This window comes from Podarcis liolepis, assembly GCF_965112155.1.
Source record: "Podarcis liolepis genome assembly, chromosome: W".
In the NCBI taxonomy this organism is placed as follows: Eukaryota; Metazoa; Chordata; class Lepidosauria; order Squamata; family Lacertidae; genus Podarcis; species Podarcis liolepis.
Window position 1 is genome coordinate 38535776 of NC_139568.1, and position 26340 is coordinate 38562115.

At 47.9% G+C, this 26340-nt stretch overlaps 1 protein-coding gene across 1 annotated transcript in view; it reads right to left on the minus strand.

The window, feature by feature from the left end:
- Window positions 1–26340, minus strand: part of LOC310697764 (putative helicase senataxin) — a 302418-nt gene that overhangs the window by 37731 nt on the left and 238347 nt on the right. Inside the window, exons 14-20 of the mRNA XM_083484422.1 lie at window positions 11175–11322; window positions 10215–10316; window positions 8079–8194; window positions 7383–7454; window positions 6218–6370; window positions 3313–3420; window positions 1785–1972 (exon numbers count right to left, since the gene is read on the minus strand). Of these exons, the coding sequence (XP_083340548.1) occupies window positions 1785–1972; window positions 3313–3420; window positions 6218–6370; window positions 7383–7454; window positions 8079–8194; window positions 10215–10316; window positions 11175–11322 (887 nt within the window). The remainder of the gene's footprint in view (window positions 1–1784; window positions 1973–3312; window positions 3421–6217; window positions 6371–7382; window positions 7455–8078; window positions 8195–10214; window positions 10317–11174; window positions 11323–26340) is intronic.

Below are 26340 nucleotides of genomic sequence, written 5' to 3' on the forward strand. Positions count from 1 at the left end.
TTCTCCAACAATATTTGAGGTGTTATGTTAATGACAGAGAGAATGATTGGGTGGAGAAGCTGGCGTTGGCAGAATTTGCCTACAACAATGCAGAGAACGTGTCCACGGGGATGAGCCCCTTTTTGGCTAATCACGGGTGCCATCCCAGAGCCTTCCCAGGGGGGGAGGGGGAGAACTGGAGCGTTCCAGCTGCAGAACAGTTCGTTGAAGAAATGGAAGCGATCCATCGCCAGCTCCAACTCAACTTAAACAGGGCTAAGCAGGAATATAAGAGGCAGGCAGACAAAAACCGAAGGGAAGGTGAAAGCATCAGGGTGGGGGACCAGGTGTGGCTGTCAACCCAAGGGTTGCCGTTCAAAGGAGGTTGTAAGAAATTAAGACCCAAAAGGCTGGGTCCGTTTGAAGTCATGCAGCAGGTCAATCCAGTGGCTTTCAGGCTCCGGTTACCGAACCACATGAAGCTGCACCCAGTTTTTCACAGGTCGTTGCTGTCACCGTATAGAGGAGACAGTGAAGGGAGGGTCACTAGGGGACCAGCAATGGAGGAGAAGGAACACAGCTACCATGTAGCGGAGATCCTCGATTCCAGGTGGAAGGGAGATCAAGTAGAGTATTTGGTAATGTGGGAAGGGGAACCGGAGTCGGAAAACACCTGGGTTAGGGCAGAGGATGTCAATGACGAAGTTTTAATAGAGACTTTTCATCAGAGGTTCCCACGTAAACCTCAGCCTGTAGCGAGGTTCCGAAGGGAATACTTTGCCACCACCGACGAGGAAGAGGAGTTGGAGGGGTTCCCAGATTCTGAAGAGGAAGAGGATTCAGCGAGCCAGGACGACGATCGATGGAGGGAATTGTTCGAGACGTCGGAAGATGAGGAAGATTCGTTTCGGGGTTTTAGCCCTTCACCTCCCAGGGGAGAGGAAATGGGAGGGGGTGAGGGGGGCCCTGGAGGGGAGGTGGATGTCAGGGGACTGCCATCGGAGCATCAGGTGGTGGAGGGACTCAGGGAGGAAGAAAGAGACTCAACAGCTGAAGCAGGGACCAGCAGGGGGAGGAGTGGGTCTCTGAGGGAATGCGAGCAGGAGGGAGGGCTCAGGGAAGCTTCCAGCGAGAACAGTGGGGAGGTATCTGAGTCTCCCATAGGGAGACCCACACCTCGCCGGAAACTGTCACGCCGTGAGTCCAGGAGACGCGTTTCCGTTAAGGAGCTCCTTTGCTGGAAACGCTTCCGCAGACAGCCACTGTCGGACTCTACTAGTGACTAGAGCAGACATGTCTGAGGAGCTCCGTCACACACGGAGGTTTGTGGGGTCGCACAAACTCTGAGGGAGCACGTTTTTACGCACAAGCAGCTAATCAATCCCTAACAGGAACGTTCACTAAAAATTGTACATGGGTGGAATTTAACACCATCATTTTTAATATACAGTATATTAAAAAAGAAAGAACAAGAAAGTGCTTAGAATGGAAGAAAAAAATTAAAGTATCAAATTAGGTTGCTGGAAAGAGTCAGGTTTGAGGCCTATGATCATGCACAGAATTTTCATTCAACTAAGTACTCACCAGTAGTGTCAGAGCAAGTACATTCATTCACACAAACACACCAGATATGATGAGCTAAAGCAGGACCCTCCAGGTGTTGCTGGAATACAACCCCCACCATCCCTGACCACCAGCCAAAATTCCAGGGTAATATGGAACCGATGTCCACACTTAGGTCACCTTTTCATGAAATGCCTGTTGCCTTGAGGCAAGGTAAAACAATTAGTAAGATGTCTACACACCGGTCAGTTTTCAGGGCATGGTCGTAGATGTAATTGGAAGGGAAGAGGCAGATCTCTGGGTGCATCCTGTACTGAGTCCTCAAGCACAGGACTGGAAGCCTGTCACTGTGTTTTTCTTGGATTTGCCCATTCAGGTGTCTGCAGAGTCGGCCCATCAGAGACTGCCTGTAGCCGTAATCCTCAGCTTTCTGCCAAAGCAAGGGAGGGGAGGAGGAGTGAAACTTTCAGGGAATGGGTTAAGCACAGGCAGCAACAATTAAAGAACAAGAGATGAGAAGTAGAAGCATGCATATGTACTCAGTACTTGGTCTGGGCCCCTTTTGCATCAATTACTGCCTCAATGCGACGTGGAATGGATGCTCTCAGCCTGTGGCACTGCTGAGGTGTTATGGAAGACCAGGATGCTTCAACAGCAGCCTTCAGCTCTTCTGCATTGCTCGGTCTCATGTCTCAGAGGTCCAATATTGCTCTATTTGCAATCCTTGTTTTGCTGATTTCATTTAATATTCTAATTTTCTGAGATTGTTAATTTGGGGTTTTCATCAGCTGTACGCCATGATCATCACAATTATAACAAATCAAGGCTTGACATATCTCGCTTTGCATGTCATGAGTCTATCTCATATATTAGTTTCACCTTTTAAGTTGAATTACTGAAATAAATGAACTTTTCCACGATATTCTAATTTTCCGAGTTTCACCTGTATTTGAACTAGAGATTAGGAATGAGTGAACTATTCTGGGCTACCCAAGAGGCTTGGGAAACAGTCCCACAAAATAACCCAATCTTTTATTTATTTGAAAGTGGGAAAGATGGCAGCGTAAGAGGGTCAGGAACTTCTCCCCTCTCCTTATGCACTTTGCTGCATATCAGAACTAAGAGAAATGGTGGTGCTTGAGAAAAATAAAAGTCTCTCAAAGACTACTGCTATGGGAATATCCCTTGATATACATATACAAAAATACATTCTTAAAGCATTGGCCCTATCTACTCTTGCCTCTGCCCTACCAGCCATTGGAGTGTCTCCCAGAAAAACACTACTTGGTATATACATTTCTTTTTAACCAAAAGGGATGTTGTCTACTAACATGGTAATCACACAGGCTGATTTCACAGAAACTCACAGAATTGTGTAAATAATTTGATCCGATAAACTACCGTATTTTTTGCACCATAACACTCACTTTTTTCCTCCTAGAAAGTAAGGGGAAATGTCTGTGCGTGTTATGGAGGGAATGCCTACGGGTGGCATGCCTACGGATTTTCCTCTAAAAATTTTCCTCTACGGAAAATTTTCCTCTACGGATTTTCCTCTAAAAACTACGTGCGTGTTATGGTCGGGTGCGTGTTATAGAGCGAAAAATACGGTAATTGAATCATTTTCACCGTAGGCAGCTCATACACCATTAAAGACCTGATAGATGTTTTACTTTATTTATGCCAAAAGCAGGGTCATTAACAGCCTGTCAGTTTTCAGCTCTACAACTTCTTTCTGGGATAGTCAAAACACCTTGTTGACATACTCACCATAGATTTAACTGCAGGAGGGAGCTGCTTTGGGTCTCCAACCAGGACCAGCTTTTTGCAGCCATGAATGAGTGGGATGATAGTTTCAACCTCACAAGCCTGCATGGCCTTTTAAAAAGACAAAGGGACCAGTTTAAATGAGAGCGATCGAGAGAGATCTTAAGATCTCGCCGCACAAGTCGCCTTGTATCAAATCCTGCTATACCACATCTGCAACTCATCCATTCTGACATAATAGCCTCCCCTGACCCTCTGGATCCAGTTTTCAGGAGTCTGGGGTGGAAGGGAAGAGGCCAGGATCTTTCGATCCAATCCATAGCAGGGAGCTACTCAAGGATCTTGCTTAAAAAAAATAAATTCCTAGCTCTCCAACATTTATTTGGTTGCCTCCAACTTCAATACAATTTGCTTTCCCTGTATGATTACTTTGATATAGTTCAGTTTTCCCACCCCAGATGGTGCCTTCAAAAAATGTTGGAACGACAAGTTCCATCAACTGAAGCTGTATCACATAATGCTAAACCACACATCTTAATGTTAGCGTGCAAACAAGACTAGTAGAACACTGGCTGAACCCCCCAAAATGGGGTAGATCACTGCCAGTTTTTAACTCTGTGAGTAGATCGCAGTCTCTTGGGAGTTGGCCACCCCTGGAGTACAGCAACTGAATTCTGAAGTGTGTGTGTGTGGGGGGGTGTTTCTGTTTCTGTTTTTGTTTTTAAAGGGTGGCAGCAGCTTCTTCAACTTGAGTTTTAAGATACCTAGGCATGGAAGTCACAATTTCCACCCTCAAAATGTGCAAAGCACTCATGACCAGGGCTAGGGATGGTGTCAACTTTCACTAAATGGTACAACTGGGAACCTGCATGGTTGAAGACCGAGTGCTTTCAACTGATGGCCTACATTTATAATGCGGACACTTAATTTAGGCATCAGGCTGTCAGGTGAGAAGCGTGTCTTGGCAGCCTACACCTGTTCATATAATTCTATAAAGCTGTTAATATAGTTCTATAAAATTCCATGCTCACCCCTTCCTGCCCCAGGTATCTTTGGGTATGACTCCTCTGGAAGAATTTTCAATGAGGGGCATGCTGCTCAGCACCAACATGCTTGGGCTGGATGAACAGCAAAAGGAAGGCTTTCAATGTAGTGATTAGGCCCAGGGTCAGAGAAAGAGGAGGCAAGCTGCTGTGCTTACTGATTAAAGTTTTAAAACAACAAAACCAAAACAACCCCAACAACAAACTGTAAACCTGATTCATTGTAGAGGTGCAGAAAGAAAAAAGGTTGCTTTGCAGATTATTCAGAGCTGTTTTCTGAGCTCAGGTTTACAGAAGAGAGTGTTTCTGGGTCTAAGGAATTTGTAAGCATTTAAAGCTCCTGAAGGGAGTTATGTACTCCGAAACGTATAGAGCAGCAACAGTAAAAATACATTTAATCAGTAAGCACAGCAGCTCGCCTCCTCTTTCTCTCTTTTTGTCTTCATGCACACACCAGGCCCACGGTACCCACCACTACAGAACAAGTGCCAATCAGGGATTTAGGTGAGATGCTTTCCCCACTGTGACATGCTATTAGGGTTAGGCTGGTCAGGTGAATTAGCAGGTGATCATCTGGTTGGATCAAGTGGTTCATGGCCTCCCAAGCTTAGAGCTTGACTGGAGCTGCTTCGCTGACATAAATGTTATTTAGTACTTATGTAGCGATTTTCCATAAGCATTCAAAGAGCTTTCTGTAATTATGTAAAAGGTTCTTGCAGAGAGGGGCTTGCCTAAGGCTACTCATGGGTAGCTGACATGATGTCCTCCAGAAGGCAGCTGTCTGGTGTGCAGAAGGTCCCAGGTTCAGTCCTTGGCATCTCCAGGTAGGGCTGGGAGAGATTCCTGCCTAAAACCTTGGAGAGCTGCTGTAAGTCAGTGTGGACAATACTGAGCAAGATGGACCAATGGTCTGATTTAGTATAAGGCACATTCCTATGTTCCTAAGGAGTCCCCAACCTTTTTGGGCTGAAGGGGAAATGTGTGTGCGTCCTATGGAGCGAATGCAGGCTTCAGGCAGCCTGAAACCCAGGGAGCGCAGTGCCAACTCCCGCTGCGCTCCCCCGGCTTCAGGCAACTATCCGCAAGCCTTCGGAGCCCGGCGGGAACTCCCGCTGCGCTCGGAAAGCTTGCGGATAGCTGTCTGTTCTGGGGGCTGGGGTCGGGGGAAGCTCGAGCTTCCCCTGCCCCCAGCCCCGCAAGCTCCAGGAGTGGCAGCGAGGTTGCGCGCAATCTTGCCGCCGCTCCTGGACCTGTTTTGGGGGCTTCCCCCGCCCCAGCCCCACGGCTAAAAACAAAGCCGCACACAGCCTCTCCCGGCTGGAGAGGTTGCACGTGGCTAAAGAGGAAGCCAAGACAGCCAGCGGGTTGGATCCCACTCGCTGTCTTGACTTCTTTGCTCTTTGGAGCTGGGGGGGGGGATAATTTTTTTTCTTTATTCCCCCCCCCCCCAAAAAAAAACTAGGTGCACCCTATGGTCCGGTGCACCCTATGGAGCGAAAAATACGGTAAGTAACAGTTAAGGACACAAGAAAATACTCATTTCACAAAAGAAAAACTGGCAATGATCTGACTCCCCCGTCTTCCCACCCACCCCCCTTTGGCAAACCACCTATGCACGCCTTGAAATAAAAAAGCAGGCAACACCACTAAAAACAGTCAAAACACATCAAACAAAAAAGCTGCCTTGAGGGCTTTTAATGTCAGAAGAGGGTGCTGGTGGTGGGGAAACATTTGTATAAATACAAAACAAGGCAGCCAAAGTGAACAGGGCTGTTTCTGCAATCTGTAAAAGGTACTAAAGACACCCTCCATCCTCCTGCCCCAAATATGCCCTTGCTACTGTAGTGCCTATATCCCCCACTAACCATGTCCACGATGACGCAGCTCAGAGGATCACAGTCCAGCCGCTGGAATACTGCACCCAGCAGGCTGCTCCCACTGGTGCTCAGTGTGCAGCAGATGATGTGAGACTCCAGGATGATGTTCGTTTTCATGTCGCTTTGCGATCGCCCACAAACCTGGGAAACACAAGAGCCAGGAACTTCCTTTTTAAGAGCACCTAATTTTTAGACAGAGACCAGTTTTCTTTCAGCTGCCTGTTTTGTTTTTGCAACAGCAGCCATGGTCAGGCAGGCAAAACAAGTCCATGCTTAGTGTGTGGTTGAAGATGAAGTCAGCTGCTTTTAGAAGAAGAACTGGATTGGATGCTAAAATGACAGGCCATAGTTCTGTGAAGGGGTACCCATTTTGCATGCAGGAGGTGTCAGCTTCAATCGCCAATATCTCCAGATAGGCCAAACAATACTGACCAAGTTAGATCAATGGCCTGACTCAGTATAAAGCAGCTTCCCAATGCTCCTATGACTCAGGATAAACACAGCCAAATACCTGCTTAGAGTCCGTATGAAGGTGTATGTGTTCACCCATGTGGTGCTCAGGAATGCAACAGTGCCCCTTAGAATTTCTCTCGGTGCCCACCAAGCCACAGCCTCACCTTCTATGGCATGAGGTGGTGAGGAAAGTTACCCTAACCCAGCTTGGAAAGCACATAGGGTTGTATCCAATCCAGTGAATGAACATGACAAGCCCATTAGGCTCATTAATCTAAGTGGGTAAAAATTAATTGTATGCAGTCCATAGAGCTGAAAGAGGAAGTGGGAGAAAGCCACCAGCGCCCAAGCCTCTCATGCCCAAGCCAAACACAAACAAACAAGCAAACCAGCCCCCCCCCAACCCAGACATTTCCTTTAAAATGTAAAAATCCCCCGGGTGGGCATGTTGGCCCAACAAAAGATGACATGTCCAGGATTTCCTAGACCTATGGCAACCCTAGTCTATGATTTGGCTGAGATAATGGCACGTGGCTGATGTGCAACAGAGTAGCAGCACAATCAGTGATCTGTACTAACAGGAGAGATATTCTGATTTCCTAGCTGGAGCTAATCCAAGACACAAGCACTTTTTTGCATGATGAGATGAAGCAGTTCACCAAGGTTGTTTTTAAGAGCATCTTAGTGATGAAACTCATACCTCCTTCAGTTGAACAGTGAGCCTCTTGCTCTCTTCTGCAAGCCTCTGAGTTTCCTGCTCTAACTGTTGTTTCTGAAAGAAAGATGAGGTGGGTGGGAATTTACTCGTTTTTGACATGAATACTCAACCAATCATGGGGAAGGGCATAGCTCAGTGGATGCAAAAGGTCCCAGATTCAATCCCCAATGGTATCTCTAGGTAGGGCTGCCTGAAACCCTGGAGAGTTGCTGCCTGTCAATGTTGACAATAATGAGCTAGATCAGGCTTCCTGAACCTCAGCACTCCCGATGTTTTTGGCCTACAACTCCCATGATCCCCAGCTAGCAGAACCAGTGGTCAGGGATGATGGGAATTGTAGTCTCAAAACATCTGGAGGGCCGAGCTTGAGGAAGCCTGAGCTAGATGGATCTATTTTCTGACTCAATATAGGGCTGCTTACGGAAAGAAAGAAAAAGTTCTGAACAGCCTCCCTGCTACTTGATCCCCACTTTAACTGAAGACTGAGCATTTGAGCAAGTAAAACATGTGTCTCCCCACTACCCCACATCAGGTTTCGGCCCATCCGCTGTGCCTCCAAGCCTTCACACTTTTAACTGAAGAGCATGTCTGAACTACAGTTTCAGACCACAGCCTACCAGACAGACTGAGTAGGATATAATAATCCTGGTCAAATTACACATGGCAACTAACAAGTACCTTCTCTTTGCTTTGGCTTTCGTCTATAGCACACTGGCAAGAAAGAGCATCCAGTCGTTGATCTATCTCTTTCTTCCGCTGGTGGATGTCTTGATCTTTCCCAAGGGCTGCTCGGCCTAAGGAATCCAACCAAATGCTTTTAATTTAGAAATTTATATCCCACTTTCAAAATGGAACTTTGGTTGCTTACCATTCTCACACTGAAATTCAATGCTTCTGACATTCATTAAACTATGGGTTTATACTGTTATATTGTTATATGGTGGGGGGACCCCTAGAAATTAATAAATGGTAAGGTTTTGATTATTTGGGATATGAAGGGAATATACAAGCTGCAGAGGAATTCCTGGGCTAGCCTATGCAAAACGACCTAGCCAAGCTATGGCCATTAAGAAACAATTGTTGTTGTTTAGTCATTTAGTCGTGTCCGACTCTTCGTGACCCCATGGACCAGAGCACGCCAGGCACTCCTGTCTTCCACTGCCTCCCGCAGTTTGGTCAAACTCATGTTCGTAGCTTCAAGAACACTGTCCAGCCATCTTGTCCTCTGTCGTCCCCTTCTCCTTGTGCCCTCCATCTTTCCCAACATCAGGGTCTTTTCCAGGGAGTCTTCTCTTCTCATGCGGTGGCCAAAGTATTGGAGTCTCAACTTCAGGATCTGTCCTTCCAGTGAGCACTCAGGGCTGATTTCCTTAAGAATGGATAGGTTTGATCTTCTTGCAGTCCATGGGACTCTCAAGAGTCTCCTCCAGCACCATAACTCAAAAGCATCAATTCTTCGGCGATCAGCCTTCTTTATGGTCCAGCTCTCACTTCCATACATCACTACTGGGAAAACCATAGCTTTAACTATACGGACCTTTGTTGGCAAGGTAATATCTCTGCTTTTGAAGATGCTGTCTAGGTTTGTCATTGCTTTTCTCCCAAGAAGCAAGCGTCTTTTAATTTTGTGGCTGCTGTCACCATCTGCAGTGATCATGGAGCCCAAGAAAGTAAAATCTCTCACTGCCTCCATTTCTTCCCCTTCTACCTGCCAGGAGGTGATGGGACCAGTGGCCATGATCTTCGTTTTTTTGATGTTGAGCTTCAGACCATATTTTGCGCTCTCCTCTTTCACCCTCATTAAAAGGTTTTTTAATTCCTCCTCACTTTCTGCCATCAAGGTTGTGTCATCTGCATATCTGAGGTTGTTGATATTTCTTCCAGCAATCTTAATTCCGGCTAGGGATTCATCCAGCCCCGCCTTTCGCATGATGAACAATACAGGGCCATTAAGGGCCATTGGCAATGCAAGAGAGCTGTCCTTCCCCACTGTCCTAAGGTGTGAACAGTAACCAGGGATTTAGAAGGCTTCCCTGGGTGACTGTATTTGAGGTAACATGAAAAGAGTGCCTTTAGCAAGGTGTGCTGGGAAGAAGAAAGGGAGGGGGAGAGAGAAAGTTCCATCTTGAGCAGGCAGGCTGGGAGAACAGGGAACAAGCCCTTCTTGAGATGACCATGCTGTAAGATCTGGACTCCCTTTATCTAAACTCAGGTGTAAATATGTGAATAAATCATATTTCTTAAAGCTACACAAGCCTCTGCCGCACCTTGATTCTCAAAGGAACACAGATCCTGGGTGAGCACCTGGAACACCGCCTAGAATTTTGCTACTGCTTAGCAGAGTGGGGGGTGACACCCAACCTTTATAACAATATCCAGTGCCAGTCAGCTCCATTGATTTCAATGGGTCTACTAACATTACAACCCAGAGGTTCCTGTTAAACCCCAATTACGAAACTGATTTAAAACTGCTGGGAATGATTTTTAAGACGACTTTATAGCTGAAGTGATTTCAGTTATATTTTTTGTTTTGTGTGTGATGCTTTATTGTTTAATTATGCTTAGATAAAGCCAGAGTAAAAGCCAGAGTATATATTTGATAAAATAAACATCTTTGGCGGCAGACCAAGATAGGATGGGAGGGATAGGATGGTGTTACGGGATTTCATCCCTGCTCACAATCTGGGAAAGGTCTGTCCCAGATAGAACAGAGACTGGGGGCTATGAAGAACCAACTTTTGAACCCCACTGTTAAGCAGACTAATTAGGAGACAGCAAATGGTGTGAGGGAGGAACCCTTTACAAACTACTCACTCATTCTGCGATTGGCCTGGGCATCCAGACTGAATTTCTGTACGTCCTTGCTGATCAATTTTTCTTCCCCCAGCCTCACCAGGTTGATGTCACCACAGTTTCCTGGGTGTGAAACAGACACTTAGAGCCCTGCTGAAGTACAGCTAGCTTTTTTAAACTAGAAAGACATTTGGCAAATAAATACTTTTGATCTGCTTAGCAAATCCTGAAATCTGTATCTTGCACATCCTCAATAAGAGTTAGAAAAGTTCAAAAAATGGCAACCAAAATGACCAAGGGGATACAGCAACTCCCCTACAAGGAAAGGTTGTAACATTTGGGACTTTTTGGTTTAGAGAAAAGGCAAGAGGCAACAAGCCAGATGTTTATAGAATTATGCAAGGCATGGAGAGAGTGGCTACAGAAAAGTTTCTCCCTCTGTCTCATAACACTGGAACTAAATTACTTATTCACACAGTGCACAGTTAACTATGAAACTCGTTCCTCGTCAAGGTTCTTTTGCTGCAGACACCCTTAGGGCAGCTTACAGAAAACAAGACAAAACAACAAAATAAAAATACAACACTAAAACCAGTAAAAATAAGTGCAGCAAAGCTTTTAGTAGGTAAGTGCAGCACTAAAAGGATCCCAAAGAACCTTTAAAAAGTGTAAGGATGTACAAGAAAGGCTTTGCTTGGAATCTACAGGATAAACAGAGGGCATCAGGGAGAATGCCTTCAGCATTCCAAACACATGGTCCACCACCAAGATCCAACCCTGTCCCAAAGGATTTCAGATGGATTCTCTGCAAGGACAAATGCCTTAGGAAAAGCAAAGCACCCACTACCTATACTGGCAGGTGGGGGAGGGTCTAAGTAACTTAAACACGGAATAATGTCTTATTCTTCCGTTATGACCAAGCCAATTGCTCCCTCCAGCTATGAATTCCACAGATGAGAACTGGCCAAGAACTCATCATACCCAAAGGCTTTTCCTTGTCCTGACATTTTTCCTTGAACTCAACAATCATTATTTTCATGAGGTGATCTAGAGCAGCGTTGGACGGAGCACAGACCAGCACACGGTTCCTCTTGATCTTGCTTTCTACAGGATTCTCTTTCCCAGATCTCTGGAGATTTAAAGAAAAAAAAAGTCATAGGGTTGTAAAATATACCTAGGAAATACCCATTGAAACAAATCAACCATATAGTCATGCCCAGACTAGGAGTGCATACGGTAATTGAAGTTGGGTCTTTCAGAGGTCATCTAGTCCAATCCCCTGCCGGGCAAAGGGTCTAAAATGCAGGATGCAACCACAGCATCCCTGAAAAAAGAGCTGGGTAAAAGACCCACTGTAATGGAAAGCCTGCCCACCTCCAGAGGCAGTCCTGTGCACTTTTGAAAAGCTCCTGCCCCTGTGAAGTACCCTCTAATATTTAGCCATTAGTTCTAGTTCTGCACTCTGGGCATAAAGAAGACTGAGAAAAAGTTAAGTGCAATAATGCAGGGCAGTCGTCTTCCACCTTTTCAGATCAAAGTCCCTTTTTAAAGCCCAAGGGTCATATCCAACTGAAATATACTCGGAGTCGAGTGTGGATTTCATGCTCTTTATTCAGCTCATAGTGGTGAGGAGGAATGGAAGTTCCCCCAAACTGTCTGCTTTATATACATTATTTAAACAATGGGTCGCACGTGATTGGCTAATTCTGGGATTCTCCTGTAGGCCAATCAGGTTGCGGATTCACTTCCACCTGGAGCTGGATTGGGTGGCTCCTGCGGACCAATCAGACTGCTGCATTTTGAATCCTATTCAACTCAGTACATAACACCAACTAAGTTTTATTCAAAGTGCACACATTAAAATTATGGGGCCTATGTTACTCATTCACAGTACAGTGGTGCCCCGCAAGACGAAATTAATTCGTTCCGCAATTTTTGTTGTCTAGCGAATTTTTCGTCTTGCGAAGCACGAAATCCCATAGGAATGCATTGAAAATCAATTAATGCGTTCCTATGGTCAAAAAAAGTCCAAACAAAGCCAAATTTGGTACAACAACAGTTTATTAACTGCTCTTTAAAGTCACACATACTGTAAAGAGCAGTTCAAAAATTTAAGGGAAAATAAATTAACTTTATAAACAAAACATGTCTTTGTTTTTAGTCAAAGAAAAAAAAGGCGCGAGACGTTTTTGTCTTGCGAAGCAAGCCCATAGGGGAAATTCGTCTTGCGAGGCAAATCGCGAACGGAAAAACCTTTTGTCTAGCGAGTTTTTTGTCTTGCGAGGCATTCTTCTTGCGGGGCACCACTGTAATTTCAAAGGGTCTATTCCAAGTAGGACTAAAAAGAGCCTGCTGGACTACTCCAATGACCCATCTGGTCCAGCATCCTGTTCCCATGGGGGCCACCCAGATGCCTGTGGAAAACCAGAGAGCAAAACCAGAGAGCATACGAGCACCTTCCCCTCCTATGGTTTCAAGAAACTAGCATTCAGAAGGATTACTGCCTCTGACAATGGAAACAGAGCATAGCCTAGCCATCATGGCAAGAAGCCATTGATTGCCTGTCAGGGAACTGCCATCGGAGGAACAGGTGGGGAGAGGGCTCCTGGAGGCTGGGAGGGACTCAGCAGCGAAAGCAGGGACCAGCAGGGGGAGAGATGGGTCTCTGGAGGAAGGTCTCATGAATGCGGAGAGAGACGCAGCAGCTAAAGCAGGAACTAGCAGGGAAGGGGAAGGATCTCTGAGGGAAAGCGAGCAAGAGGGAGGGGTCCGGGACACGTCCAGCGAGAACAGTGGGGAGGTGTCAGAAGCTCCCATAGGGAGACCCTTTCCTCGGCGGAAGCTGTCACGTCGTGAGTCCAGGAGACGTGTTTCCGTTAAGGAGCTCCTATGCTGGAAGCGCTTCCGAAAACAACCACTGTCGGAATCTGCAAGTGACTAGGGCAGACATGTCTGAGGAGCTCTGTCACACACAGAGGTTTGTGGAGTTGCACAAACTCTGAGGGACCACGATTTTACGCACAAGCAGCTAATCATCCCATCACAGCATTCCGACAGTCTTTGTAAGCTGCCTGTGCAGGAGAAGGCATCATGAGCGACCCAGCCGGAACCGGGGAGGCAGGAGTTGGAGCGGGTCCAAGCTTGGAAGAAAGGTACCGAGCGTTGGAAATCCAACTGGCGCTGCAGACGGCGAGGCTTGAGGAGAGAAGGGCTCAGGATGCAGACAAGAAGGGGAGAGCCACCCAGTTCAACAGAAAGGTACCAGGATTGGTGCAGAAGTTTGGGGGGGACCCCAAGGACTACCATGCCTTTAGGACAGAGATGCAATATGCTCTCAATGTGCAGTTTGATGAATTCCCTGATGAGGAATCGCGAGTGGCTTTCGTGATTGGGCACCTTGAGAGGGGGGCTAGGGACTGGGTTCGACCCCTGATGGCAACGCACAATGACGTGCTAAAGGACACCATGAAGTTCTTTCGTGCAATGGATCTCATGTTCTCCAGTGATATTGAGGAGGGAGTGGTGCGCAGACAGCTAATGGCTTGCAAGCAGGGAAGCCGATCTGTCCGTGAGTACTGGACTGAGTTCACCATGCTGGTTCACAGATTGGGGTGGGACTTATCGGCGGCACCCATTCAAATGCTATTTGAAGAAGGCTTAGCTTCGGCTGTGAAAGACGAACTCTCCCGGGGTCCCAGGGCGGATTCTATGGATCAGCTGACCAAATCAGCGCTGACCATAGGAGCGCGCCAGGAGGCGAGAGCTTTGGAGAGGCGGGAAGGGAAGGGGGAACGTTGGAAAGAGTGCCGCATTCCAGACATTCCAGAGACAACTTTCCCGCCGGCAGAGCCGATGGAAATCGGAACAGCGCGCGCGCGCGCAGTTTCAAAGCCCAGTGAGGGGGGAAAGAAGGAGGGAAAAGCCGCCCGGAAATGCTATCTCTGCCAACAGCCAGGTCACTTTGCCAGAGTCTGCCCCCAGAGGAAGGAATGGCAAGGGATGGTGGGAGCTGTTGAGGGAAGAGAGGAGGGAAAACCGGAGCAGGTAAAAGCCAACGCCTTGTTGCCACAGTCGGGGCACAGCAGCCAGGCCGAACAGCAGTGAAAGTGCCCATGCCAGAAGCTCCTCAACCTGCTCTAGTGATTGAAGTGTCGCTAGAGCTGCAAAATGGACACCCCCTAAAGATAAAGGCGCTGTTGGACTCAGGCAGCTCCTGCAATTTTATGAGCAAAGAGTTTGCTGCTGAACACCAGATACAGACGATCCCTTTAAGCAACCCCCTGCAGGTGACCACGATCGATGGCAGGGAGTTGTTGGGAGGAGAAGTCAGCTTGCAGACCGTCCCAATGATAATGAGGGTGGCAAGGCACACAGAACTGATAGCGTTTAATGTGGCCACCTTGGGAGGAGCTCCTATTATTTTGGGGATGAGCTGGCTAGCGTTACATGATCCGCTGGTGGGCTGGCATCAGAGAGTGGTTTCCTTTGGTTCAGCACATTGCTTAGAACACTGCAAAGGGGAAAAGGGTTCAGCAGGAGCCCAAGCCACCCTAGCAGGGACGGAAGTAATGGAGAAGGTGAAGGTACCACCACAATAGGCAGATCTCAGCGACGTGTTCAGCGAGAAGGAAGCTGACCAACTGCCCCCGCATAGGCCCTTTGACTGTCAAATCAATTTACTCCCTGGAGCACAGCTTCCTGTAGGCAAGCTGTATGCCATGTCAGACAGAGAAATGCAGGAGCTAAGAGAGTTCATTGACAAGAACCTGAAGAGAGGCTTCATCAGAGAGTCCAAAGCCGTGGGAGGTAGCCCAGTGTTTTTTGTGGATAAAAAACACACGGACAAGCCGAGACTGGTGTGTGACTTCAGGGGGTTAAATGCAGTGTCAGAACCCGTGGCTTTCCCTATGCCCAGGATTGACGACATTTTGACCAGGGTGCGGAAGGGAAAGATTTTTACAAAGCTGGACCTAAGGGGGGCGTACAACCTGATACGTATAAGGAAAGGGGATGAATGGAAAACCACCATGTTCACCCCTTTGGGGGCATTTGACTATCTCGTTATGCCTTTTGGCTTACAAGCAGGCTCGGCGTGCTTTCAATCGTTTATGAACCACGTACTGGGGCCTTTGCTTTACAAGAATTGTGTGGCCTTCCTAGATGACGTGTTGGTGTATTCTGAGAATGAGGAGCAGCATGTGAGAGACGTCAGAGAAGTGTTGAGCAGGCTGCAAGCCAACAGGCTGTGGGTGAAACTGGAGAAGTGTCAGTTTCATACCAAGGAGGTGGAATTCCTGGGGTACCGCCTGTCAGACAAGGGATTGGCTATGGATCCCGGCAAGGTCCAGGCAGTGCTGGAATGGAAAACACCCAAAACCAAGAAGGATGTGCAGAGGTTCCTAGGGTTTGGGAACTTTTATCGTAAGTTCATCCGAAACTTTGCACACCTGACGGCGCCCATTACGGACTGTCTCAGCAGTAAGAAGAAATTTGTTTGGACTGAGGAGGCAGAGCGAGCGTTTGAGGAACTGAAAAGGGCCTTCGCCTCTGAAGGACAACTTCTGCATGTGGATTTACAAAAGAAGCTGAGAGTCGAAACAGACGCATCAGACAGAGCCATAGGGGTGGTGCTTCTTCTGCAGCCGGGGAAGGAGGAGTCAGAGTGGAGACCGTGTGCCTTTTTTTCGCGAAAGCTGAACAAATCCGAGAGGAACTACACGGTGTACGACCGAGAACTTCTGGCTATTCATGAGGCTTTCCGGAGATGGAGGCACCTGCTGATTGGTGCACAACATAAGGTGGAAGTGTGCACTGACCATAAGAACCTAGAGTATTGGAGAACGGCGCGAGTGCTCAACCAACGGCAGTTGAGATGGGCCCAGGAGTTCTCCAAATTTAACTTTGAGATTTGTTACGTGCCAGGCCCAGAGAACGTTAGGGCGGACGCTCTCTCACGCAAACCTGAATATTTGGAGGGGGAGGGAGCGCCCGAAGAAAGACATGTCATTCCAGAGGACCGCTGGGTGTGTGGGGCGGCATTGGTGGGGCAAAGGGAACTGGTAGAGGGAACGGTGCATGATGAATACGCCCAGGACAAACTCAGGGGTCTCAGGAGGGAGGGAGACAAACCTGGGGGTTTTGAGGAGAGAAACGGGGCGTTGTATTACAAGGGAGCGTTATATATACCTGAAGGTGATTTGAGGGAGAAGGTACTCAAGCAACTGCACGATAGCCCCACAGCAGGGCATTTTGGGCAACACAAAGCCATGTGGCTGGTCACCAGGGAATTTTGGTGGCCCAAGGTCAGGGAAGATGTGCGGGAGTATGTGAGAGGGTGTGACCAATGCCAGCGAGCCAAGGGGGAGAGGCGGGCACCGGCAGGGTTATTAGAACCACTACCCACACCGGAAAGACCATGGGAAGCAGTCGCAATAGATTTCATGACTGATCTGCCAAGGTCCAGAGGGAAAACAGCCATCATGGTTGTGGTAGACCTGTTAACCAAAATGGCCCACTTTATAGCCTGCTCACATGCTGTCACGGCAGAAGAAACCGCTAAATTGTTTGTAGAAAATGTGTTTAGGTTGCATGGCGCCCCCTTGAGGGTGGTTTCAGACCGAGGGAAACAATTTACTTCCAGGTTCTGGAGGAAGCTCATGAGCTTACTGCATGTAGAGGTCAATTTTTCGACTGCCCGGCATCCTGAAACCAACGGGCAGGCGGAAAGAGCCAATGGCATCCTCCAGCAATATTTGAGGTGTTATGTGAATGACAGAGAGAATGATTGGGTGGAGAAGCTGGCGTTGGCAGAATTTGCCTACAACAATGCGGAGAACGTGTCCACGGGAATGAGCCCCTTTTTGGCTAATTACGGGTGTCATCCCCGAGCTTTCCCAGGGGGGGAAGGGGAGAACTGGAGCGTTCCAGCTGCCGAACAGTTCGTAGAAGAAATGGAAGCGATCCATCGTCAGCTCCAACTTAACTTAGACAGGGCCAAGGAAGAATATAAGAGGCAGGCAGACAAAAACAGAAGAGAAGGTGAAACCATTAGGGTGGGGGACCAGGTGTGGCTGTCTACCCAAGGGTTACCATTCAAAGGGGGTTTGAAAAGACTGGGCCCATTTGAAGTCACGCAACAGGTCAACCCAGTGGCTTTCAGACTCCGGTTACCGAACCACATGAAGCTGCATCCAGTTTTCCACAGGTCGTTGCTGTCACCGTATAAAGGGGACAGAGAAGGGAGGGTCACTCGGGGACCAGCAATGGAGGAAAGGGAACACAGCTACCATCAAGTAGAGTATTTGGTAACGTGGGAAGGGGAACCGGAGTCGGAAAACACCTGGGTCATGGCAGAGGATGTTAATGATGAGGTTTTAATAGAAACATTTCATCAGAGGTTCCCACGTAAACCTCAGCCAGTGGCGAGGTTCCGGAGGGAATACTTTGCCACCACCGACGAAGAAGAAGAGTTGGAGGGGTTCACAGATTCCGAGGAGGAGGAGGATTCAGCGAGCCGGAACGGGGACCGATGGAGGGAAATGTTCGAGACGTCTGAAGATGAAGAGGATTCTTTTCGGGGTTTTACCTCCTCACCGCCCAGAGGAGAGGGAATGGGCGGGGGTGAAGGGGGTCCTGGAGGGGAGGTGGATGTCAGGGAACTGCCATCGGAGGAACAGGTGGGGAGAGGGCTCCTGGAGGCTGGGAGGGACTCAGCAGCGAAAGCAGGGACCAGCAGGGGGAGAGATGGGTCTCTGGAGGAAGGTCTCATGAATGCGGAGAGAGACGCAGCAGCTAAAGCAGGAACTAGCAGGGAAGGGGAAGGATCTCTGAGGGAAAGCGAGCAAGAGGGAGGGGTCCGGGACACGTCCAGCGAGAACAGTGGGGAGGTGTCAGAAGCTCCCATAGGGAGACCCTTTCCTCGGCGGAAGCTGTCACGTCGTGAGTCCAGGAGACGTGTTTCCGTTAAGGAGCTCCTATGCTGGAAGCGCTTCCGAAAACAACCACTGTCGGAATCTGCAAGTGACTAGGGCAGACATGTCTGAGGAGCTCTGTCACACACAGAGGTTTGTGGAGTTGCACAAACTCTGAGGGACCACGATTTTACGCACAAGCAGCTAATCATCCCATCACATTGCCCTTCCATGAATTTATCCAATCCTCTTTTAACATCACTGCCTCCTATAGATACACCCCAGATGTGCACTCTGAAATTTATTTTTAAAGGAAAATGACACAAAAAAAGGAGTCCTTAACCATTTAGAGTTGTCACTTTCCCCCCTCCTCTTGCATCTTTTGTGTCCTTGTGTGACCCAATACATAGCAACTTAGAAGGCTTAGTATTCTCCAGCATTTTACAGTGCTACCTCTGGTTACGTACTTAATTCGTTCCGGAGGTCCTTTCTTAACCTGAAACTGTTCTTAACCTGAAGCACCACTTTAGCTAATGGGGCCTCCTGCTGCTGTTGCGCTGCCGGAGCACAATTTCTGTTCTTATCCTGAAGCAAAGTTCTTAACCTGAAGCACTATTTCTGGGTTAGCGGAGTCTGTAACCTGAAGCGTATGTAAGCTGAAGCGTATGTAACCCGAGCTACCACTGCATTTCTGTCCAAAGAAAAACAGTGCCTGCATATTTTCTGTTTTTTTATTTAACATGTATTATATACTGCTTAATTAAAAATATATACATAGAGTGTAATAAAACATTCATACAAAATAGCAAAAAAATCAGACTTTAAAAATAGTAAAATAATAAAGCAATAAAAGAGATAAAAATCAACATTTTTTAAAAAAGAACAAATGTACATAATAAAATTGTACAGCTGGGTAGGCTTGCCTAAATGGAAATGTTTTGAGTACGTCTAAAATGGTACAAGGAAGGGCGACAGATCTGCAAGACTGATGATGGAAAGAGTGCTTTTATTTATGAAAGTGATGATATATGGAAACCATCTCGACATGATGATTGGACGAACGGAAAATTCACACAGGATTATAATAATAATAATAATAATAATATAATTTATTATTTATACCCCGCCCATCTGGCTGGGTTTCCCCAGCCACTCTGGGCGGCTTCGAAAAGAATATTAAAATACTGTGCTACATCAAACATTAAAAGCTTCCCTAAAAAGGGCTGCCTTCAGATGTCTTCTAAAAGTCTGGTAGTTGTTCTCTTTGACATCTGGTGGGAGGGTGTTCCACAGGGAGGGTGCCACTACCGAGAAGGCCCTCTGCCTGGTTCCCTGTAACTTGGCTTCTCGCAGTGAGGGAACCGCCAGAAGGCCCTCGGTGCTGGACCTCAGTGTCCGGGTAGAACGATGGAGGTGAAGACGCTCCTTCAGGTATACTGGACAGAGGCCGTTTAGGGCTTTAAAGGTCAGCACCAACACTTTGAATTGTGCTCGGAAACGTACTGGGAGCCAATGTAGGTCTTTCAAGACCGGTGTTATGTGGTCTCTGCGGCCGCCCCCAGTCACCAGTCTGCCTGCTGCATTCTGGATTAGTTGTAGTTTCCAGGTCACCTTCAAAGGTAGCCCCACGTAGAGCGCATTGCAGTAGTCCAAGCGGGAGATAACCAGAGCATGCACCACTCTGGCGAGGCAGTCCGCAGGCAGATAGGGTCTCAGTCTACGTACCAGATGGAGTTGGTAGACAGCTGCCCTGGACACAGATTTAACCTGTGCCTCCATGGACAGCTGTGAGTCCAAAATGACTCCCAGGCTGCGCACCTGGTCCTTCAGGGGCACAGTTACCCCATTCAGGACCAGGGAATCCTCCACACCTGCCCACCTCCTGTCCCCCAGAAACAGTACTTCTGTCTTGTCAGGATTCAATCTCAATCTGTTAGCCGCCATCCATCCTCCAACTGCTTCCAGACACGCACACAGGACCGTCACCGCCTTCACTGGTTCTGATTTGAAAGAGAGGTAGAGCTGGGTATCATCCGCATACTGATGAACACCCAGTCCAAACCTCCTGATGATCTCTCCCAGCGGCTGCATGTAGATGTTGAAAAGCATGGGGGAGAGGACAGAACACTGAGGCACCCCACAAGTGAGAGCCCAGGGGTCTGAACACTCATCCCCCACCACCACTTTCAGAACACGGCCCAGGAGGAAGGAGCGGAACCACTGTATGACAGTGCCCCCAGTTCCCAGCCCCTCAAGACGGTCCAGAAGGATGTTATGGTCGATGGTATCAAACGCCGCTGAGAGATCCAGCAGAACTAGGAAACAGCTCTCACCTTTGTCCCTAGCCCGCCGGAGATCATCAACCAGTGCAACCAAGGCAGTTTCAGTCCCGTGATGAGGCCTGAATCCCGACTGGAAGGGATCCAAATGGATCCGCTTCTTCCAGGCGTGTCTGGAGTTGTTCAGCAACCACTCGCTCAATCACCTTGCCCAAGAATGGAAGATTTGAGACTGGGCGATAGTTGGCCATCATGGCCGCATCTAAAGATGGTTTTTTAAGAAGCGGTTTAATAACCGCCTCTTTCAGCAGGTCTGGGAAGGCTCCCTCACGGAGGGAAGCATTCACCAACCCACGAAGCCCACCGCCCAGCCCTTCCCGGCTAGCTTTTATAAGCCAGGATGGGCAAGGATCCAGGAGACAGGTGGTTGGTTTCACTCGTCCAAGCAGCCTGTCCACATCCTCGGAGGTAACAGATTGGAATTGATCCCACGCAATTTGACTAGACAGGACTCTAGCACTCCCCCGCCCCGGCCCTGCTCCCACGGTGGAGTCTACCTCTTCCCGAATCTGAGCGACTTTATCTGCAAAAAACTTAGCAAAATCATTGCAGGAGATCATGTGGCCCGTACTGGGCCCCGATGTAGCAGGTGGTTCCGCTAAATTGCGGACCACCTGAAAAAGTCTCCTGCTGCTGTTTTCTGCAGATGCAATAGAGGCGGTGAAGAAAGTCTTCTTCGCCGTCGCTACCGCCACTTGGTAGGCTCGACGTTGAGCTCTAACCTGTGTCCGGCCAGCTTCAGAATGGGTCATCCGCCACTGGCGCTCTAGCCGTCTCAGCGATTGTTTCATTGCCCTCAGATCCGTGGAAAACCATGGGGCTGTCCGGGCTCCATGCAATCGGAGAGGGCGCTTCGGAGCCAAACAGTCAATAGCCCTGGTTAACTCCACATTCCAGCGGGCCACCGGGGAATCAGCTGAAAGGCCATCAACATGGGATAAAGCATCCCCTACCACTCTCTGGAAACCATTTGGATCCATTAAGTGGCGGGGGCGGACCATCTGAATCGGTCCCACCTCCCTGCAGAGGGGAAGGGTCGCGGAGAAGTCAAGTTGCACCAGGAAGTGGTCTGACCATGGCACTTCTTTCGTTTCACTTTTACTTAGTGTCAGATCACAAACATCCATAGAGGTAAACACCAGGTCCAAGGCATGTCCATGGCTATGGGTTGGGCCAAACTTATTCAGGGACAGCCCCATGGAGGCCATGCTTTCCACGAAGTCCCGAGCGGCCCCTTGTAAGGTCGTGTCGGCATGGATATTAAAATCCCCTAGGACAACCAAACAAGGTGTCTCCAGGAGAACATCTGCCACAACCTGAAGCAGCTCGGGCCGGGAATCCTTGGTGCAGCGGGGAGGTCAGTACACCAAAAGGAATCCTGTACTGCCCCTATTGCCCAACTTCCATAACATGCACTCAGAGAACTGGGTCTTCCCAATAGGACGCCTGGTGCAAACTAATGACTTCCTAAAAATCCCTGCAACCCCCCCTCCCCGCCCACAAGGCCTGGGTTGCTGTGCGTAAGAGAAACCTGGTGGACAAGCAGCGGCAAGGACAGGCCCATCTGCTTCATCCAACCAAGTCTCTGTTACACATGCCAGGTCAAATCCTCCATCCATGATCAAGTAATGGATGGCAGTGGTCTTATGAATCATTGACCTGGCATTGCACAGCAGCACCTTCAGGGCATGTGGGTATCCCTTGCTGATTCTAGTATCTGTCCGGTCAGGACCAGACCCGGAGGCAGGGATAGTCCTCAGACGACTAAACCTGCCTCCTCTGTAATGACATGGTCTGGTCTTAGCGTAACTCCTCCTCCTACCTGTGATCACTGAGATCGGTTGTCCCAGCGCATCCCCCTCTGTGGAGCATGCCCCAGCCATTTTGTTGGCAGGTAACTGGTGTTTACCTGCTTAAGGAGATTATCAGAAGAGATCATAAAGAAAAAAAGAAAAATATACGAACAAGATGAGATGTGAGAACAGCAAGATAGGACTGGATAGAATTATGAACATTATTTGGACAGATTTGTGGATGTTAACGCAGCAGCAAGAAGATGATTGGAATCCCCTTCGGAACTTGAAATATGGGTCCCCCCAACAAAATAAAATAAAATTCGGCTTTGTAATTCGGAATTTATGTGATGTGATTTGATCTGATTGGTTGGTTAATAAAAATTATTTTTTAAAAAATAAAAATAAATAAAATGGTACAAGGAAGGCACCTGCTTAATTTCAGTGGGCAGGGGATTCCAGAGAGTAGGTGCTGTGTCCTGGAAGAATTGGTTCCTTGCAAGTACAAAATGGACAAGAACAGGCCCAATTAAAAGAGAAGAAAGTGTTGGGGTGTGAATAGATGCTAGCAGAGGATATATTTATTAGATATTGTCCTTTCCTAGCATCTATTCACATCCCAACAAATGGGGTCCAAGGGATGTGGGTTGCGCTGTGGTCTAAACCACTGAGCCTCTGCGCTCCCATTGCTTTGTCCAAGCTCCTGCCAACCCAGCAGTTTGAAAGTGCACCAGCGTGAGTAGATAAGTAGATAACACTGCAGCAGGAAGGTAAATTGTGTTTCCATGTGCTCTGGCACTTATCACGGTGTCCCGTTGCGCCAGAAGTGGTTAGTCATGCTGGCCGCATGACCCGGAAAGCTGTCTGTGAACAAACACCGGCTCCCTCAGCCTGAAGCGAGATGAGCGCCACATCCCATAGTCGCCTTTGACTGGGCTTAACTGTCCAGGGGTCCTTTACCTTTTTACCTTTAATGGGGTCCAGATTAGATTATTTCAACCCTATCTAAAATAAAAAAACAGCACCAGTCTAAAACCAGTATATAATAGAGGAGCATTCATTCATTAATTTATTGAACACTGTTTAGATGGAAACATAGGAAGCGTCCTTATACTGGCCGAACTCCTTAAATATTGTGTACACTGACTGGCATCAGCAAGGATGCCTCCAGCAGGGCAACACCAAAGGGTGTGGGCCAATGAGGGTGTGGGCCAACCCCCTTTTGAAAAAATAATGGTGTTAAAGGGGATGGGATTTTAACTTGGGTGGGTGTTGCTTATTTGAGGGGTAGGGTTGTTTTTAGTTGTTCTTAAATGTTATGTGTTACATGTTAATTTGTATTTTGTTTTTGTATTTTTTGGTTTTATAAGACTATTTTACAGCCTTTTAAATGTGTTTGTGGGAGGGGGGCGTATTGTTTTGTTTTTATTTTAACTATTTACCTTGCATTTTCATCCTGTGAACAGCCCTGAGTATTGTGAGGAAGGACGGTATATAAATCTAATAAATAATAATAATAATAATAATAATAATAATAATAATAATAATAATCAGAAGGTCTCCAGGGTTTTAAGCGGGAAGCCTTTCCTATCTGAATATGCCAGGGATTGAACACAGATCAGATGCTCTACCACTTTAGCTATGTCCCTTCCCATTAATTAACAACAATAACCCAGCACCCCACATTTTACGTAACATAATATATGTGGTTCTTGTTATTTGCCGTTGAAATAAGACAGCCTGGATCACTTCCTGGTGCAACTAGACTTCTCCATGACCCTTCCCCACTGCAGGAAGGTGGGACCTACTTGGATGGTCTGCCCCACCACGTAATGGATCCAAATGGTTTCCAAAGGGTGGCAGCGAATGTCTTATCCCATGTTGATGGCCTTTCAGCTGATTCCCTGGTGGCCCGCTGGAATGCGGAGTTAACCAGGGCTATCGACTGGCTCCAAACCACCCTCTCAGATTGCATGGAACCCAGACAGCCCCATGGGTTTCCACGGATCTGAGGGCAATGAAACAATCGTTGAGACAGCTAGAGAGCCAGTGGCAGAAATCCCACTCCGAATCAGACAGAACATGGGTTAGAGCTCAACATCGAGCCTTTCTTAGCCGCCTCTATTGCATCTGCAGAAAACAGCAGCAGAAGACTCAGGTGGTTTGCAATCTAACGGAACAACCTTCACCATTGGGGCCTGGTGAGGACCCCAAGATCTCCTGCAATGGTTTTTTGCAAAGTTTTTTTGCAGATAAAGTTGCTCAGGTTCGGAAAGAGGTAGACTCCACCGTGGGAACAGGGCCAGGGCGGGAGAGTGCTAGAGTCCTGTCTAGTCAAGTTGTGTGGGATCAATTCCAATCTGTTACCCCCGAGGATGTGGACAGGCTGCTTGGACGAGTGAAACCAACCACTTGTCTCCTTGATCCTTGCCCATCCTGGCTCCCTTCACCAGTATGCAGATGATACCCAGCTCTACCTCTCATTTAAATCACAACCAGTGAAGGCAGTGAATGTTCTGTGTGAGTGTCTGGAGGTGGTTGGAGGATGAATGGTGGCTCATGGATTGAGGTTGATGTTAGCATTTCACTCCACCGTCGCTGCATTTGAGATTGTTTTAAATCACATGCCTGTCTGAGAAGACTATGGGAACGGAAGACAGCCTTATCTCTCTTTCATTGTATGTACTTTGGACTGTACTTTCACTTCTTCTGTTCTCTCGGAAGAGAACGGACACCATTATGCTGTAGTCTGTATATAGAGTGTAAATAAATAGTAGCTTAGATCTACAATGTCCCACGCTTGTTGCTGTGTAACGCTAGAAGTATAGCGTGCATAAATCAAGCTGATTTATGTCGCTGGAGCACCCTGGAGAAGAAGGGAGATGCCTTTTCCAGTGCTGCACACATCGGAGGACGTTTGGAGTTTCGGGGGCTTGCAGGCAGCCCCAGGGCGAATTCCAACATTGGTAGCAGAGGATGGTTCCGGGTCATCGCACTCTGGAGCAGCGATGCCGGTTTTGCGTCCGGGGGGAGCCTGCCGATCGGCACAGAAGCACGGTGTGAAGCTGCAATGAGCCATGAGAAAGAGACCTGCATTCCAGGGACTTCCGGGGTGGCGCCATCGGTAATGGCGGACTCCCTCTGATCCGGAGGGACCGGCTCCACGGAAAACAGGTCTTTCCCGCTACGGCGAAGTGGGGACCCTTTGAAAAATCACAGGCGGATGAAGCCTGTGACCATGGGACTCGGCGGGCACCTTTCACGCCCCCCCCAACTCGTAAAGGAACCCAGTTACGGGCTCTGGAGCGAAGAGGGGCTAGTGGCGCGATGCTGAGAGTCAATTGCTTCTTCCGTGGAGCGAAGCCGCATAGCCGTTGCCGGAGAGCGCTGCCTTTTTCCTGGGACAATTTGGCTTTTAAAACAATTACCCGTGAGTAGCTCAATTTCGAACAATTGGAGTTTAAATAATGACCTGCGAGTAGAAAGAAAAATTGCACTAAGAAATTCTTCTCAATTTGGCACTGAAACGGGAAGGTCTAAACAGGAAGTTAGCCTTCCATTTCTTGTAGATAGATTAAAGCAAAGACATGGCAAACTAGAGATCAGGAAATTGTTTGTAAAGGATTAACTTTCATCATTTAAAATTGTTGAACCCCCTTCGGAAGCAGGAGAAGAGGGGGGATTTTTTCCGGACTGGTTAAACCTGCAGAAGAGAGTGTAAAGAAAGGTAATTTCCCACCATCTCGGACCTGGGAGTGGGGTGTCAGGACTGACGTTCTTTGGGAAGTTCATTGACCATAGACAAACGTCTTTGACAGACAGTTAAAAGAAGAGAAACATAGTGATTCCATCGTTCTCCTTCGCATTTTAAAAGAACAAATATTGACAAAATATCTGAAAAAAGAAACTTTGTTGCCAGATCTACTTTTAAAAGAAAAGATCAAATAGAAGTTCATCCCCTAGAGGGAGCCTGTGAAACTGTTACTAAATCTAAATCGGGGAGCTCTGCAGCTGTAACAGATTACGATCGTGGGAACAGACTTCTGACCTTGTATAACAATGTATTCAGAAGCTCTGGTGCGTGCTTTCTGCAAAACAAGTGCTC